Source organism: Echiichthys vipera (genome assembly GCF_963691815.1).
Source record: "Echiichthys vipera genome assembly, chromosome: 5".
Taxonomy (NCBI): Eukaryota; Metazoa; Chordata; class Actinopteri; order Perciformes; family Trachinidae; genus Echiichthys; species Echiichthys vipera.
In genome coordinates this window covers 17203391-17220232 of record NC_139830.1, presented here as the reverse complement: position 1 = coordinate 17220232, position 16842 = coordinate 17203391, and the positions used below count along the sequence as shown (strand labels likewise).

General features: G+C 39.5%; 1 protein-coding gene across 1 annotated transcript; it reads right to left on the bottom strand.

The window, feature by feature from the left end:
- Nucleotides 1-4928: 4928 nt before the first annotated feature.
- gvin1l2 (GTPase, very large interferon inducible 1-like 2) lies at nt 4929-11082 on the bottom strand (the record flags this gene model as incomplete). Its single annotated transcript, XM_083914215.1, has 3 exons — nt 4929-5070; nt 5213-10151; nt 11040-11082. 3 exons carry the CDS (start codon nt 11080-11082, stop codon nt 4929-4931), a joined length of 5124 nt encoding a protein of 1707 aa, XP_083770341.1.
- Between the last annotated feature and the right edge of the window lie 5760 nt (nt 11083-16842).

Below are 16842 nucleotides of genomic sequence, written 5' to 3'. Positions count from 1 at the left end.
AACAATATTCAATATTTTTACACGTATGCACATCTACTCAACGACACGCACGCACGCACGCACGCACGCACACATAATGTACACACAAGTACATACTGTCGACATTTTTCAGTGACATTTTAGTCAATTTAGCGGGTACAAGAGGCCGAAGTGGGTTTTCTCAGGAGGGTGGCTGGAGTCTCCCTTTGAGATAGGGTGAGAAGTTCAGCCATCCGTGAGGAACTTGGAGTAGAGCCGCTGCTCCCTAGCATTGAAAGGAGCCAGTTGAGGTGGTTTGGGCATCTAGTAAGGATGCCCCCTGGGTGCCTCCCTAGGGAGGTGTTCCAGGCACGACCAGCTGGGAGGAGGCTTCGGGGAAGACCCAGGACTAGGTGGAGAGATTATATCCCCACACTGGCCTGGGAACGCCTCGGTATCCCCCAGTTAGAGCTGGTTAATGTGGCCCGGGAAAGGGAAGTTGGGGGTCCCCTGCTAGAGCTGCTGCCCCGGCGACCTGACCCCGGATAAGCGGTTGAAGATGAGATGAAGATGAGATGAGATTTTAGTCAATTCATTTTGATTCCATGCCGTGCCATTCTCCATCTTAAAACAACCCGGTCATGTGAAAATCCACCTCTCCTTACTTTCTCGGACATTTTCACACTAATTATTTTTCCTTGTCAGAATAACCATCAGGATCATTTGAAAGGGTTGATTTATTTACAGTGGGGCTCTTCACTTCCTAAGCATGACAGCATTTTGCAGCAGAGCAATACAGTACGTAGGCCTGTCCAAAACCAAAAGAACAAGGGAAATTCAGTTTAGAACATAGACATCCTTTCAGTAAGATATAGTGCCCTTTTCAAGCCTGCATGACTCATATTCCAGCAGATTTCCAGGTAAAATTCTGAATATTTCAAGCTTCTTTCACCAGTTATTGCAACATTTTCACTTAAGGTTATGTAAGATCTTCCATGATCTATAGTCAGCTTTCTTGATTTGAGTAATTTGACTAAATTTGAGTGCTGAAGCCAGCTGAGGACAGAGTGAGTGTTGACCTTCATACATAATGAGCAGGGCATATTGTGTTTGAGAACAACTGTGGTTTCAAGTGCATCTGCTAGTTCAGGCGCTATTTGATTCAGTTTGCTCTTGTTTGGTTTGATAGTGGCTGGCTGTAAGATTTCTAATTTACCGGACACAAGGCCGCAGCAAAAGAAATGCCTTATATCAGTCAAATTGAAAGGAGCTGCCACTGACTGTAATACTGGCATAGAAAGCGCTACAAGTAAAATTAATCTTAAATAATCTGACATTGCAGATATGTTAGCAATATCCTGACCTTTATGCATGCCTGCTACAATAATTCATTTTTTAGGTTATATCACAGCTGGAGTAGATTTTTCAAATTTCGATTTGGGCAAACTAGTCAGTATGTAAGCCCTGAAAGGCAAGTTGAAATTCCCTGTTTTTTCAGGCATTGTTGGCTAAAACCTAAGTTTATCTCCTACGGAGGAGATAGTAACTCCTATATTATTTAAGGCTAAATTAGGCTGTTTTGAGGGTGAGACAAGCCATGCTGAATGAAGTTCCTGACACATGAAACAAGGGAAGTGAAAAATGCAGCATAAACAAAATGTTTTACCTTATTAGATATCTACAAATGTCTGTAAAATATAAAGGGACTGTGCATAGTGGCCAACTTTGGTTAAACAGTGTAGATATTAGGTCTGATGGAATCATATTGTAAAGAGACTGCGTGTTCCACGTGGCTAATATTCATAATAACTTCCGATAGTTTACCTTGATCATGGTGTCTGCAGACAGCTTAAACCCACCTAATGTGTATATGATGCACCTGTCTGGGCATAGCATGTTACACAAGAGGTCTGTATGTTTTAACTAGCAGACTGCTGTTGTTTTCAGGTGATTTAAGAAGATAAACACAAGATCTACAGTACCAGTCAAAAGTTTGGACACGCTTTCTCATTCATGTCAATCGTGTGTGTCCAAACCTTTGACTTGTACTGTATTTACGCACAGAGCTGGGAACTGGCAGTGAGCGGCTCACTTCACTACCCGCGTTAATCGTTATCAACACCTTAAAAGTAATTGGGCCTGCTATTGATCAATTTGAGGTGTCAAAGTAATGTACTTCAGAGTTCTACTTTTAAAAAAAAAGTATTGATGAAAAGGGCAACACAGATCCAATATCATTCACAAACAAGGGGCACGGATTGACTTGGCCTGTAGAGTTTAAAAAGATTTAATATATGTCATTCTGAAAAATAAAATAAAATAAAAAAATCAACAGCAGTAGTTAGGTTTAGTGTATTGTTAAATGTACTAACATCATAAATGCAAATGTAATGTATACATTTCTGAAAATCATTTTCTTCCCTTTGTTGTCACTCTTGAGGTGTTTCATTCGTGGTGCACCTCTGTATAGACGATCATGCTGCAAACTAATAATACAATAGATTAAAAAGAATTAAGTTGCTTTGCAGTCCATAGTGCACACTCAGTGCCACCTCCATATCTGAATATTTGTACATCGTCTGTTCTCTTAGTATGTGAGGCACTAAACAAAATAAGTCAAATTAGCTGCCAGTAATGCATATATCTCAGTATTTATTGGTTAGATGAAGAAAAGTACCTGTATATTAGACATAGCTAGCCAACCATAGCCGTACCCAGAAACCAAAAAATAATAGTTGAATCTCAACTTCTCTAAAACTGTTTCAACAAAAACAGAACATTAAAACATTCATGCGGGTAGGTTATATCCTGAAAATCAAATTTCCAACAGGATTATTGCAAATTTGATGAGAATTCCCAATAAATACTGTGACTTTGATGCTTGGTATTCAACTGTGTGTTTGTATGAAAACTGTAAAATTTTGAATCGCCCTTTTAGCGAGAATTTATTTATTTCCATTCTGCTATATGTGCTTTTGCTGGTTTTCTGCCTGATTGTTTGTGTGTTTGACCTGCATCCTGCGTTATTATCCTCACTCATTCCACAGTCCCCTGGATTTATCTATTTATCTTTTTTATCTGTCCACCCACCTGCATTTATAAAGTGCTCTTATCCAACTCGCTTTACAATTTAACCTCTCATTCACTCATTCACACACACACACACACACACACACACACACACACACACACACACACACACACACACACACACACACACACACACACACACACACACACACACACACACACACGCACACACACATCCATGGCAGATGACACTATAATCTAATCGTCAACTTTGTAATCAGTGGACAACCTGCTCTGCCTCCTGAGCCACAGCTGCCCTAGATGGTACCACTTGTATATGAACTGTACACAACAGGTCAGCTTCAACACAGGGGCCCAGCAGGGATGTTAGTTCGCCTATCCTTTTTACTTCATACACTGATGAGTGTAGAAGCCACACCCCTAATAATTACATGATTAAATTCTCAGATTATAATGCCATTTAATGAAGAAGGGACTGATGATTCAAAATTAAGGATTTGTAGCATCGTGTGATGATAACTCCCTGGTCTTGAATCGGCACAGCACAGCAATTTGTTTCCTGACGTTAAAGGAGAAACAAGATTTGTTCCGAAAAAGAAGCCAGATATTAATTTCACTTTCTGAAGATGATGATAACAATTGTGCTTTGACTCATGTATTTCAGGTCATGTAAGGATGAAGCTATTTTGACGCGACATAAATGATAGAAAATAGATGTAACTTTAAAATAATTGTATTCGTAGTGTATAACCCAAAATATATGTAAAAAGTGTTACATAAGGTTGAAATGGCATCTAGAAATCCTCTGACCTTTTGCATTTAATACAGTGCCTTGCATTACAAAGTTCTGATGAGAAATGAGAGTTGACATGTAAAATCACTAATGAAACACGGTTTGGGACTCACAGTTTCCGTCTAGGGTGACCTAAGAACGTCTGCAGATTGTCTCTTCTGCCAGGCATTAGATTACCAAAATAAAGGAATCGGACCATGTCATGAACACTTCAGAATTCATTTTATATTCTTAAAGCACATCATCACCTTGCTCAGAGCCCACTGTAGCTTCTTCTATTTAGTGTTTAAGCCTTCACATACAGCCTGAGATCCTTGTGGTCACGAGGTTGTACAAAATTCAAGCTAAAGGCTAGATGTGACCTTTATAGGGCTATGACCTGTCGGAAAAGATATGTCCAGTTACTATAAGTCATTGTCACTGTTACTGTATGTAATCTTCCAAAATGGCAATTTTATCAGGAATACATTTACATACATTACATTACATTTATTTATTTTTGATATAACACCAATTACTTTTTAGTCTTCAGTTGTCATGGATTCCTCCATCCCAGATTGTCCTCTTGTGGATTACACCATTTTGACTTACTTCACCCTCATTCTTCTTCTTCATGTCATTGATGCTGAGTATGTTCAATAAAGTGTACTTCTGGTTCCTTAAGAAAGGTACACTTGTGTCCTTATTTGCCAAGCAGGAAAATCCAAACTTCAGTGAATGTTCCACAGTGGCGAGTCAAGCTGATAAAGCAGTATTCAGTTCTCATAGAAGGAGAGTTACAATGTGTATTCACTGCTGTATACAAAGTGAGAAAATGATGAGGCAATATTTGATGGATTGATTCTGACGTATTTTAAATACCTGCCCTTATACATAATTATATTTAAATTACAATGCTTTAAAAGGTCAAATGAGGCCTAGTCAAATAACAAAAACAAATCAGTTGTATCAGGGTTTTGAATGAATGGTCCATTTGATTACCTTTCTCACCACTTTTACCATTAACCATCATCAACATCCTTGATAGATAGAAAACACTTTGAAACCAGGTAAACCCTGAACTTGATCAATAAAACCTCACATGTATTATGATAAAGACAGCATAAAGAACAAAGCCGTCCTTATATCAACATTGTCCAGTAGTGAAGGCCTCTGTCAGACCGATCCTGGCCTCCTCCGCTGTGATCTTCTTCCACTTCTCAGGAATCTTTGTTGGCTCCTGCTCGTATGCCTTTGCAAATCTCTCATTGAACCTTGCCATCACATAGCTGTAAATGAAAGAATATTTGACTAATTTTAGGAACCTTAAAATGTGAATATATACTGGCACATAACATACAGATTATGTAAAAAAAATATATATAATCAAGTATAATTATGATATTCAAGGCTTAATAAACTACACACTACCTCCAGTAAGCACTGGGCATCTGGCTGTTAGGGTCCTCAGAGGGGATGCTCCAGTCTGGATAGAGGGACTGAAGGCCCTTGCATGCCACAGACATGCTGCATGCGTCTTTGTCTTCGGTTATGCTATCACGCTGACTGATACAAGACAGAGAACCTGAGTCATGAGGCAACATGCCTTTTGGCCTGTGGAGCAGAGCCCTGTGAACCTCATGCCCCATCTCCTCCAGCTCGCAGGGGGCTTTGCAGAGAGGACATTGTTGGTTACACCCTTTCACTCTGTTGAAGAGGGCATGTTGGGGCTGAATTGGAAGGCACTGAAGAAGTTGGCAGATATCGACCTTTTGGGAGAACTCCTGGGCGAGGTGCAACCGCAGTGCAGCCAGTAACTCCATTAGACATGTGACAAAGCGATCCCATTCTGTGGTGATACTGAAGAAAGGTCCCTCCAGAGAAGCCCTGATGACATCCACATCTCCATCTTTCTCTAAAGTGAGGCACACTCTCTCCAGCAGCGGCTTCGTATCACACAGAACTCCATTGGTACCTTCTGCCGTTTCACTCACTGCTGCCGCAATCTTTCCTACAATTTCTCCAAGTCTCTGTTGCCTCCATTTATCCAAGTTGGTTGATTCAGAGAGGTGAGTCACCACTGTCTCCTGGATCTTCCTCACTCTGAAGTTTTCATAGGAAAGCAAATATTCCAGGAAGCTTTCAAAGTGGTCCTCCTCTAACAGCTCCTCTAGCAAGCTTTGGTGGAAGGCCCATGGAGACTGATACTGCTGGGCTTTACCTTGGATCTCTTTGACAATACTCATCCCCAGTGGCCTATAGATGTAGTCCAACACTGTAGGTTTGATGACCATGGAGGTAAATGCTTGAGCCATCCTCTGGCACTGGTCTCTCTTCCTGAATTGGTAGATAAACTCTGCCAAGTAAGTGCTCTTGGTCGCATTAATACACACCAATAGCTCGCTGTCCTTGGCATAGCGGTCATGTAGTTTTTGGAAGTCTTGGCATGCAGTACTACAGAGATAAACTTTCAGATCCACTTCAAAAGCTGATCTGATTTCCATAGATTTTTCTTTCAAAGCTTTTTCAACATTGTCTAACAGTTTTGTAATGTAGCTGTCAGAGAAATCTGCTGGTAAGCTAGATACATCTGCTAGAAACTGATTGTATTCTTCTATGACATTGCATGCTACTTTGTGAGCTTCTAACCTCTGCAATCTGTTGTTATCTTCAAACATGTGCTTTAATCTGCTGCGGTATCCAAAGTGTTCATCATAAACTTTAAAGCTAGATGGCTGGTTCTGGCTGATGACTTCAAGTTTTTTCATGTGTTTATGGAGACCACGGCTGATTAGATTCTTTTTCAAAATATTGGTCACTCTTGCAGTAATATCCTCTGTTTGTGAAGGTCTGAATTCAAAGTTAGACAATGTCTTACTCCACATACCCTCAAACTCCTCTTCTAGTTCTGTATCTTGCAGGAGAACTTGGATTGACTTGCTGTTCTCTACCAGTGCATGTAGCTTGAATTCCTGTTCGTTTCCCAGTAAGGTCTCAAACCTTTCCAACTGTGTTGAAGAACAATGGCTCTCGTTGATTGTCATCAACCTTTGTATTATCTCGTCAGTTACTCGCCCCTGAAGGTCAGCCATATTTCTCATTAGGATTGGCCTGAATGTGTTAAGTTTCTGAAGGTTGTCCTTCATCAAATAGGCCTCTACTTTTGACCTGACTTTGTCCACTTCTGTTTTGATTTCCTCTTTGGCTTCATCCTTAAGCTCACTCAGAAGGCCATTTTGGATCACAGTGTCCAAAGCCTTTGCCTTTGTGGCAAAGATTTTCTTTGTTGCCCCCCTAATCCAGCTTTCTATGTGTTCAACCAAACTATCTTCCCAGTGGGAAAGTTCTGTGCACAGTAAAGAAAATGCCAAAGCTATGTCAGTATTTTGCAGACCAATGGAGAATGATTCAGATTTCACTGCATCCCAAACACCAAACAAGCGGCTCATGAATTCAGGCAAACCTGTGGCATCAGATTTAGCTGCACACTTCTTCAATGCCTCAAACAGGTCTTGCTTAAGCTTTAACACGGCCTCACTATACTGTATATCGATTGGTTCAGAGAGGGACATACTGTACCAAGGCCCTTTGACACAGGTGATACAGCTTTTGGTCTTTGCATAATGGTTATCAGCAGTGCTAGTTCCTCTGTCCCCAATCTCAGTCTGAAGCATATCAGATACACGTTTTAACTGTGATGCTTGTATTAAGCTGTTTATTTCTTCATCCTGGGTCAGAAGTAGGCAAATGGGCATGTTGCCACATTCTTTGATGCGTAATAGAGCATTGACTATGACAGGGAAGTCAGTTTGAAACTCAGTACCCACATGTGAAGAGATGTTCTGCAGTAAAACATCACTCAGTCCTGTTGCAACAGTGGCCATCTCGTTGTTGCGGATCAGCATATTTATTTTGTTGTCTGGAGACATTGAGCAGAGACCTACTACATCAACTAACAACAGAAAATCACACTCCATGTCCTTCCTGAGGTTATCAGGGAGACAAAGGACAATCATGTACACCCCTCTGGTGGATCCTTCAGGAAATTTCACCCCAAATAATGCAGAAAGAACCTCAGCATTCCTTCCATGATGTACTCCAAGGTTCGTCAGCACTCGAGTCCTGCACTGTTCTTGAGGTAGGCGGCGTTTGAGCTCTGCAAAGACACAGCCCAGCCAGCACATGGGGATGTTTGCAGCATCTCCATCCATTAGTTCAAGTGGAATTCCATAGAGAAGAAGTTCTGTAGCTAAACTAGGGAGACGCAACACATTGTGGCTCCCACTGCCGGGGCTGATATGTGTTAGCTCAAAAATCAAGCCCATCTCACGCAAAAAGTGCTCAAGTCTGAGCAACGATGTTTCAGGTTCAGAATGCTGTGAACATGAGGCTCCATGATGTTCAAAATCTAGGCACATTTGTTGTTCAGCAGAAGAGGTCAAATCTGACTTAGGTAGTGTCTGCTCTTGTTCATCTAGCTCTTCCCATTGCCAACTAAAGGTTCCATTTTCTCCAGACTCCAAATGATGGTTTTGGTCCTCAAAGATTGGATCTGGAATTTCAGCTTCATTTTCAATCATGACTTCACCACCAATCTGCTGCTTTATGGCTGGATCAAAATGGTCTTTATCTTGAGACTGTGTTTCTGTGTTTGTTTCTGTGGAGTTAGGCATAATATGCTCTAAACTGTGGCCAATCTCAAGCTCTTGCTGAGATACCTGCTGCTCTTCAGTTGTTTCCTCTTCAAATGTTGAGTATGTGCAGAAACTATCACTGTCCCCTTGGTCTTCAGTGACTCCATTTTGGAGCTTATAATAATCTTCTGGCATGCCATCTTTCATTTCTGACTGCAGGTTTGTGAATAGATCTTGTTGACTGTTCAGTTTTTGAGATTGCTTCTGCCTAAGCCTCTGCTTCATCCAACTGAGGAAATAAGTCCTTTCCACTTTATCTGTTGCAAAAAGTGCATCAGTGAAAATCTTCATCGCTCGGGTCATTTTGTAACTGCTCAACTCTGCCAAGATAACTTTCTTTTCTTTTTGCAGGTGGGGATTGATTTCATTTCCTTCTTTTCTCTGTTGTCCCTCCTCCTTTTCTATTTCAGCAAGTTTGCTCCATAACGACCCCTGCAAAGGAAGCTGTTTCTCCCTAAATTGAGCAGATCCCTCATCTAAACCTCTCAAAACTTCCTCCACAGTGTCCATTGCCTTTTTACAGACCGCTCCTTCATCTACATCAAGGCCTAGCTCCTCTGCTATTTTTGCTGCTGCCTCAAGTGTAACATGTTTCAGCTCACTTGGTAACAGATCTTTCAGGGTGTCACAGAGCCTATTAGCCACTTCCTCCTCACTCAAATTTCTCCCTTGCAGCAGCAATCCTCCGGGAAGCCCCATGAATTCTTCAAGATCATGTCCAACAAACCCCACAACTCTGTCATCGTCCTTCTCAGCATCTGATAGGTCAATCAGTATGAGCTTGCTTGCTTTGTCTTTGCAGGAGGCAAGAAGTTGTTTTTCTTTCTCCCTTAGATTCCCACAGAAAACAACCACAGCTGAAGATGCTTGGCATAGTAGATTGAGATATTTCTCATGTGTACTTGCATCACCACGGAGGTTAGAGATGACTACAGGGACAGGGAAAATATCTCTGGCAGTGTCTCCACTGGGTAGATACCATCCAATCTCTACCAGGCCATTAGAGAGCCTACGGGGCAGCTGTCCTCCATCCATTCCCCTGTGGAGAAATGTGTCACTCGGAGGTCGAAGTGTACTTATAACATTGTTTAGTACTTGTGACTTCGATATACCACTGTGACCAAGCTTCACACAGGAAACCACTGGCATGTATGTGCTTGCCAAGTCCCCCTCGTGGACTTTACTGTTATTATCTGGAAAGTGAGACATCCATTGGCTTACAGCACTTCTCAAAGGCCAAAGAAAGAAACGACTGGGTTCTTCTGGATTTATGTTCGGAAGGACCAGGGGCACAGCAAAATGGCATTGCAACATGCGCACAGCAATCTCCTGCTGAAGAAAAGTGTTGGCAGACATGAAGGCAGCTGTAACTAGATCAAGGGGGTTGATAGTACTCTGGTTTTCTTCTCCAAAACCATTGATCATGTCTTCTGGTGGTTTGTTGTTATTGTTCAGAACATTGTGCAGAGTGTAGCAAGGACTCCGAGCATCTGGGCTTAGCAGCCAAAGGCGTTGGAGGAAAGCATTTGGTAGATCCTTGGGCTCTAGCGGGGCTTGGTTCTCCAGAGTCCAAGTGCTGATGTCCAACATAGACGCTTGGTCTAGTGGTGTTGTCCAGAAGGCCTCCAGACCCAGCTTCTTGAGGACCTCTGCCTGAGCATTGTCCTTTGGCGGTTCTGGTTTGAAAAATAATCAGTAATTTAGCTGTGGATAAGCTACACTTCCATGGTAATATATTTTGTCCAATTAATTCCTGTAATTGATTAACACTGTGTAATCAAATTGTCATATGATTAGGAAGTAAAGCAATTTCATTTAAAGTGGCTACTAGTTACTTTTCAGTAAATCCTCAAGTATGTCTAGTTAAAGTGCTAACAAATAATTTTCTTGACTAATCAAAGTTGCTTTTGTTTTGGTTCAAAATTTTTAAAAAAAATGAATAGCATATAGATTGTGTGTGCATGTTGTTGAACATAAAATTATACTGATCTCTTATCAAAACTTAATTTGTGCATTATGGAGTTTTTAACTGTTGCCTCATTCTAATTTAAATCAAGAGTGGCAAAATACCTTAATTTTTAAATATAACATTGTATTATATTTAAATAAATAGAAAACATATTAAAATTCCTGATGACTAACTATGTTTCCTATTTCTTTTGTTAATGTTACATAGTAACGCAAATTTATTTCTGCCTTCCTTCATGTCATGAACAGGCTATCCAAATGATTTGGTGTGATATGGTTGTTGTGTACACATTTTACATTACTACCCAAAACATGCACTTCATTTGAATGTAAATATTTGCAGTAGCTGAGGATTAGGGGTAACACGGTCTGTATTCACTTAGTTTGTCATAACAGCAATTCTACAAGGTGCTACGGATTATTTTTTTTGAGAACTGGCCCCCTGATAATCAAAAGAGCAAAAATGGATCTGTCATTTTTTTCTATCAATTACTCTTAATAAATTAAGCCACAGCATACTTGAGTTATTTTTTTTTTTAATGAAACACATTTCTATGATTTCTACCACAACCTTGAAAAACAAAAAGGAATCTTACTTTTCTTTTTGCTGCTGAGCCTCTTAGGTAGCTTGAGTGACATGATGAATCCAGATAAGTGTCTCTCCTCTTCGTTTTAAATGAGTTTTTCTTCCCTGGTCAGACACATCATTAACAATGTTGAGTGTTGACTGGAAACCTGTGATTAAAATTCATAACACTGACATTAGTGGAGATCAAAAGGCAGCACAACACAGGCAAAAGTACCTGAAAATTTCTTTGGCCTCATACCACTGATGCCACTAAAAATCTCTTTTGTCCTACTTAACAATAGATATGAGTATGTTGTATCCTGCTGTATCAGGGGACTGCTCATTGTGGAAAATACAGAGAAGACCGGTTCATCCAGTTTTTTATCTTCCTTAAATGCTTCACATAAGCAATAATCTCCTGCCAGTTTTATTCATCTTTTTTTATGATAATAGAACCTAAACCATGACAGACTGAAATGCTGATGTCGACTCTCCGCAGAAAGAGACCGTAAACTCACCACTAATAGCTCAACATTGACGTGGCTGCTTCTTATTTTTAATATTTCACAGCTTAGAGCTCACAGCGCTTTATATTCAGCTTAGTTCTGAGTTAAATTAATGTATGGCCCAATGAAGGTTAGATGAAGTTTTGCACAGATCCAAGTGGCGGAGGTTTCCCTTGTTTTAGCCAATACTAAATGAAAGAAGCAATACCCCAATGTAAAAAAGTAAAAGTCATGCATTTCAAATCCCACTTAAGTAAAAGCACAGGCGTATTATCAATAAATGTGTGAGTGTGAGTGCTGTAGATTTTTTTATGAAGTGAATTCAAAGAAAACATTTGTCTTTCAGAGGTATAGAACACAAAATGCATGCAGAGCTCATGCTGTTGTAAGAGGGGCCATAGAATGAAGTTGCACTTGACTTTATAGGAAAGCTGTTGCATAGAAAAAACAAAACTGTATGTATAGTGTGCATTTTAAATGCACCTGGCTCTGATCTGATCTGGTCTCCTGTCCCTAATCCAGAGACAAAAGATGACAGGATAAGGCCTTCTCACAATAACAGAAGAAAATTGATGGCCACATCAAAGGTAAATTCACAAGATGACATCAAAGACGATGCTGAAATAATCTTAAAGGCACCAGCAAATGCCGAAGATAAAGCTTACCTGCCTGCTGACCTGTACGCTTAGATATCATAGAGCCAAGCCACAGTTCAGCGTTGTAAATATAAAATATGAGAAGTAAACATGCAAGATATAAGCATATATAAGCAGTAAATATGAAATTTTCCACCACAAAGGGGTTATGGAACATTAATGGGAGGTGAAAGAAGAAAATACAAAGTTCTGATACACAAATTTGCATTCAATTTTCTGTCTTTTCTGTAATATTTGCTTTCTGTGAAATTTTATAATTTTTGTTATTTGAAAAAAACAAACGAATATCTCTTTGATGCAAATGCTAACGACTTATGAAGTATGACAAGGAGCACCAAGTGTGCACTGAGAACCTGTGAAGAGTTCACAAGTTGAAAACATTTTTGGGAATCACTAATTTAATCTTAATCAATGCATTGTACTTTATGATCTCAAATGTTATATTTAAATAAAAAACGTATCTAGTAACTTACATTAGATAGATGGAGTATTAAAATACTTCTCCTCATGCAACAAGTTTGCAGTTTTGTGTATAATTTCTCAAATAAGACAGATTATTTATTCTCATAATGCAAATATTTGAATCTTTCTGCGATAGTGCCATTTTACCTTAGTAGAATTTGTACTAAAATCACATTACCTTACCTTACCTATTTCTCCTCATGCAATTGCTTGGCCAAAGAAATATCCTTTGCATTTTATCCGTCATCAACGCTATGGTTGTGTCTCTCTGTCAGGAGAGCTCTTATACCTGTCTGTTCAGTGATAAGACACATTCCTGCACTTGTATCAGAGAACAAAATGAACATCAGTCACACGCACAAAGACTCACCACTCATAAAGGCACACGTCGACAAGAGTAAACATGTGATATTAGTCATTATGTAAAACATCTTTACATGACAACCTCGATACTCGGATAACAACAGGCAGTAGTTGTTTTTGACAGAGCAGAGACACCTGCCGAAAGTATTATCATTGGTCTGCAGGGGTCAGTGGCGAGGCTCCAGACAATGACGCACACGAACCTTTAGTCATGTGTGATCTCTCAGATATAGGTCTATCTGATTAGTCGATAGCTGGCAGACTGACATTCCCTTTTATTCATAGAAAGCTTTTTATTTTTTCTAGAACCTGTTCCCTCCAGCCTTGACTGCTTTTCCTAAAAAAAAAACTCTGACATAATTGTTTTACTCTTCTTAAGGTGTTTGAATGAGAGCATAGCCAAATAATATCCTGTAACTTTAACTTTATTGTCACAAAATTGTGGTTGGCGTTAAACACACACACATAAATCATGGGAATATACTGATTTCAATAAAAAGCAACAATTAAAAGCAATAATCTAACATTACCCTGAGGTATATTTTATTTATCTATTTATAGGTTGGCACCACTTTTCAATCAGGCACAATATATAAAATGCTTATAAAGGATCTGGACCAAAATACATTCATAAAAACTTATTATGTATGTATTAATGGATTACATACATTTATAACCAAAGTATTAGTAAGGATACACGCCAGGCAAAGGGATTTTTCACAACCAGGCCACTGAAAATGTGTTCTTGTTGAAGGCTTATAGCTGATCTAGAAAGGGTGAATAAATTACGTGTTAATTATTGCCAATTTATAAACACTTCATAAAGTGTGCCTTATTATATTACACAAATATACATATATATGGTTGTGTTCTTCAAAAAATGTAGTCTGTTTCCAATGGTTGTTTGTTGGTTGTTGTTTTTGTCTTTCCTATGACTTTAATGTCTTTATTTTGTTTGTCTTACATGACTACCTTGAAAAGACGATGTTACATCTCAAGGGATTTGTCCTAAATGTATAAACTTATATTTTCTTCCTGATTCACACCAGTGTAACACATGGGCTTGAATAATCAGCAAGCAAGAGGTTTGAACTAGGTGGAAAATTCAATGATATGCAAAGCAAATAATCAGTAAGGTTTATTATCTTGTTTTAAGCCAACACAGGATTCAGAATAAATAAACATAAAACCTGATCCTGGTCTCTTCTGCCAGAGTGGTAAAAGTACACCTGAGGGATAAGTGTTGTGTAAAGGAAAAGATTACTGCTTCTCTATTTCTGTCCTACAAAGCTCTTTAGCAGTCTTACCCTTGTGTGGCAGGGACTGTGAGAATGAAATGTGTTCACATGTTTATGTATGCGTGTTTGTGTGTACCTGAGAAAGTTGTGCGAGTGAACATACCCAACACTGTGTGTTCAATTGCCCTCTCCCTGAGCATCCCTGCGTTGCATTCCTGATTGCTGAGATCTTCCTTCAGCAGGACTGAAGAGAGTCATCGAAAATCGAGGGGAACATTAAGGATTTATAGACACACTAAAGGAATAGTGGTCGAGATGTTGGTCACCATGCTAACAGCCATGTATATGGTGGTCAGAGTCGTAGAATCGGTAAGATTATTACACTGATACTGGAGTAGACATAGAATTTCAGTTGATTAGCTTTTTCTTAAGTTAGTGTAGTAATAGTTTAATGCTTATTAAATTTGTTAAGCTAATATTTGATTTGCTTTGAATATTCCATATTAAAATATCTTAAGAATATGAAAATATTATTTGTATTTGTATTGAAAAATAAAGAATATTTCAATAGAAAGAAATACATAGGTGGGTAAAGTGCTTTGTGTTTTTGCTGCAACCATAACATTGTGTTTTCTCACCCAGCAGGTCTTCTGCGTCCAATGTAAAACAGGTTTATATAGAAACATCAAAATGTAGTAAGGGTGTTAAAACAGGCAGTCAGTGTCAAGTTAAACCAGGCTTATATTGACAGCATCCAAACATAATTAATGTCATGTAAACCAACCTTTTAATGTACAGTGTTGTTATTCTTTATTCCTCTCTGCTCATTATAGCCATGCTTCTGAAAAAAAAAATTACCAAGTCACCAGTGAAAAGTCAAATACCTCTAACAAACCTCAGTAGGCCAAACTGTACTAAAATGGGGTGTGTTTTTTTTGTTTCGTTTTTCCCAAGCATTTGATATAATGACGTAAGTACAAGTAAATGGTGCCTCCTCATGTGGGAGAAAGGTCGGCTGAGTGATGAGGTTGCTTGTGCTGCACGCCTTGACTCCTACATTGGCACCTCTAACCCAAATTCCTTCTCACTTTCAGATAGGTATGCGGTTTGCACGGCAACAGGACCCTTTGCCTTACATGGTGTCCCAGCCTTTGCCTTGGCAGATTCACTCAGTGTCACACAGTCGGAGGACCAGCAAAGCAGATGAGGTTAGTAGTTATAGTAGTTATCTATACCTCAGTTGTTGCTGTCCTGCACACACATCAGTATGCTGATGCACCAAGGCATTTGATTCTCTACAGCTAAGATGACGCACATTCATTCTACAAATGATTGAGTCATCCACTGTAACCATATACCTCTCTTTGGATGTTGAGTAGCTCCAATGGAGTCTTCTCAGGGTTACATTTTTCACAAGAACTTTTTTCCTTAAATTCAGCAGTCAACCTTGACTCAGCATGTGAGCATGTAAGCTTGGTCACATGTTCTATGTTTGCTTTTAGTGTCTCAGAGGAGGACTGTTGAGGAAAGGAGTGCCGGTGTGTTATACAGAGACAGAGATGGTGCCTCTGAACTCAAACAGCAACAGTCAAATAATAAATGAAAATGAAGTAGAGTGCATCAGAGTCAGTTAAACATTGGCCTTTTGTGCAGCAGTGAATCAATATCAAAGAATGAATAAGTCATGATCTTTAAACAACTTTAGTTATTTGGCTTTTCCTTAGGCTTTCACTATTGATTCCTGAATCAAGAGGGACAGTCCAAAGTGTTCACCTGTCTGTGAATTCATTTATCGTTTTCTTAGTTCGAGGTAACTGGTATGAAGGTTACTTCTGACGTACACCTTTATAAAGTGAATAAAAGACAAATAGGGGCAAAGGGCTCGACTGCAGCAGGGAGAGAAACTTTGGTGGTTAACCGAGGGAACAGGTCCTGATGAAAAATAACACACATAAAAGCAAAGCCCATAAAGCAAGCAGGGAGGTAAAAAAACAAAAACAAAGCAGAAGTGGAGGTGTAGAACTTAGTTTAGTGCCATAGACTGGCTCCAGTTTAAATTCAACGTAACATCTTTGGACTGGGGAGGTCATGGAGCCAGCGTGTGGACCTGAATGCAGGCACACAGCCAAACTGGTAAGCAGGCTTAGCTTGTGCAGTCATCAGCCTCTGGCCTACCTGCCGCTGCTCTGCTTGAGCAGTAATCCCAATCAAGGGGATTTATGTTTGAGGTCATTACTCTGACTGTAGATAGAAAGGACATGCATAAAGGTGCAATCACACATGTACAGTATGTTGCACATTTTGTACAGTTTGAGTTGAAGAACAGAGCATAAGCTCCTCTGAGACTATCTGTTTGCGTGCGATTTTGTACCATCCAGTCAATGGCATGTGAACAATGTTGTGTTCAAGTTCCAGATGAGATTGTAACATTGATAATGGTCATACCTAACCAGTATCTTATGCATCTTGTCCTTTTTTTCTCTCTTTACGTCACTGAGTATGTCTAACACATAGCTGTTCTATTTCATTCACAGTTTGATGGCTTCAGAAGGAACAGCATAGGGGTTTATAGGAAGAGTAAGTAACACTGCCATATTAATTAATCT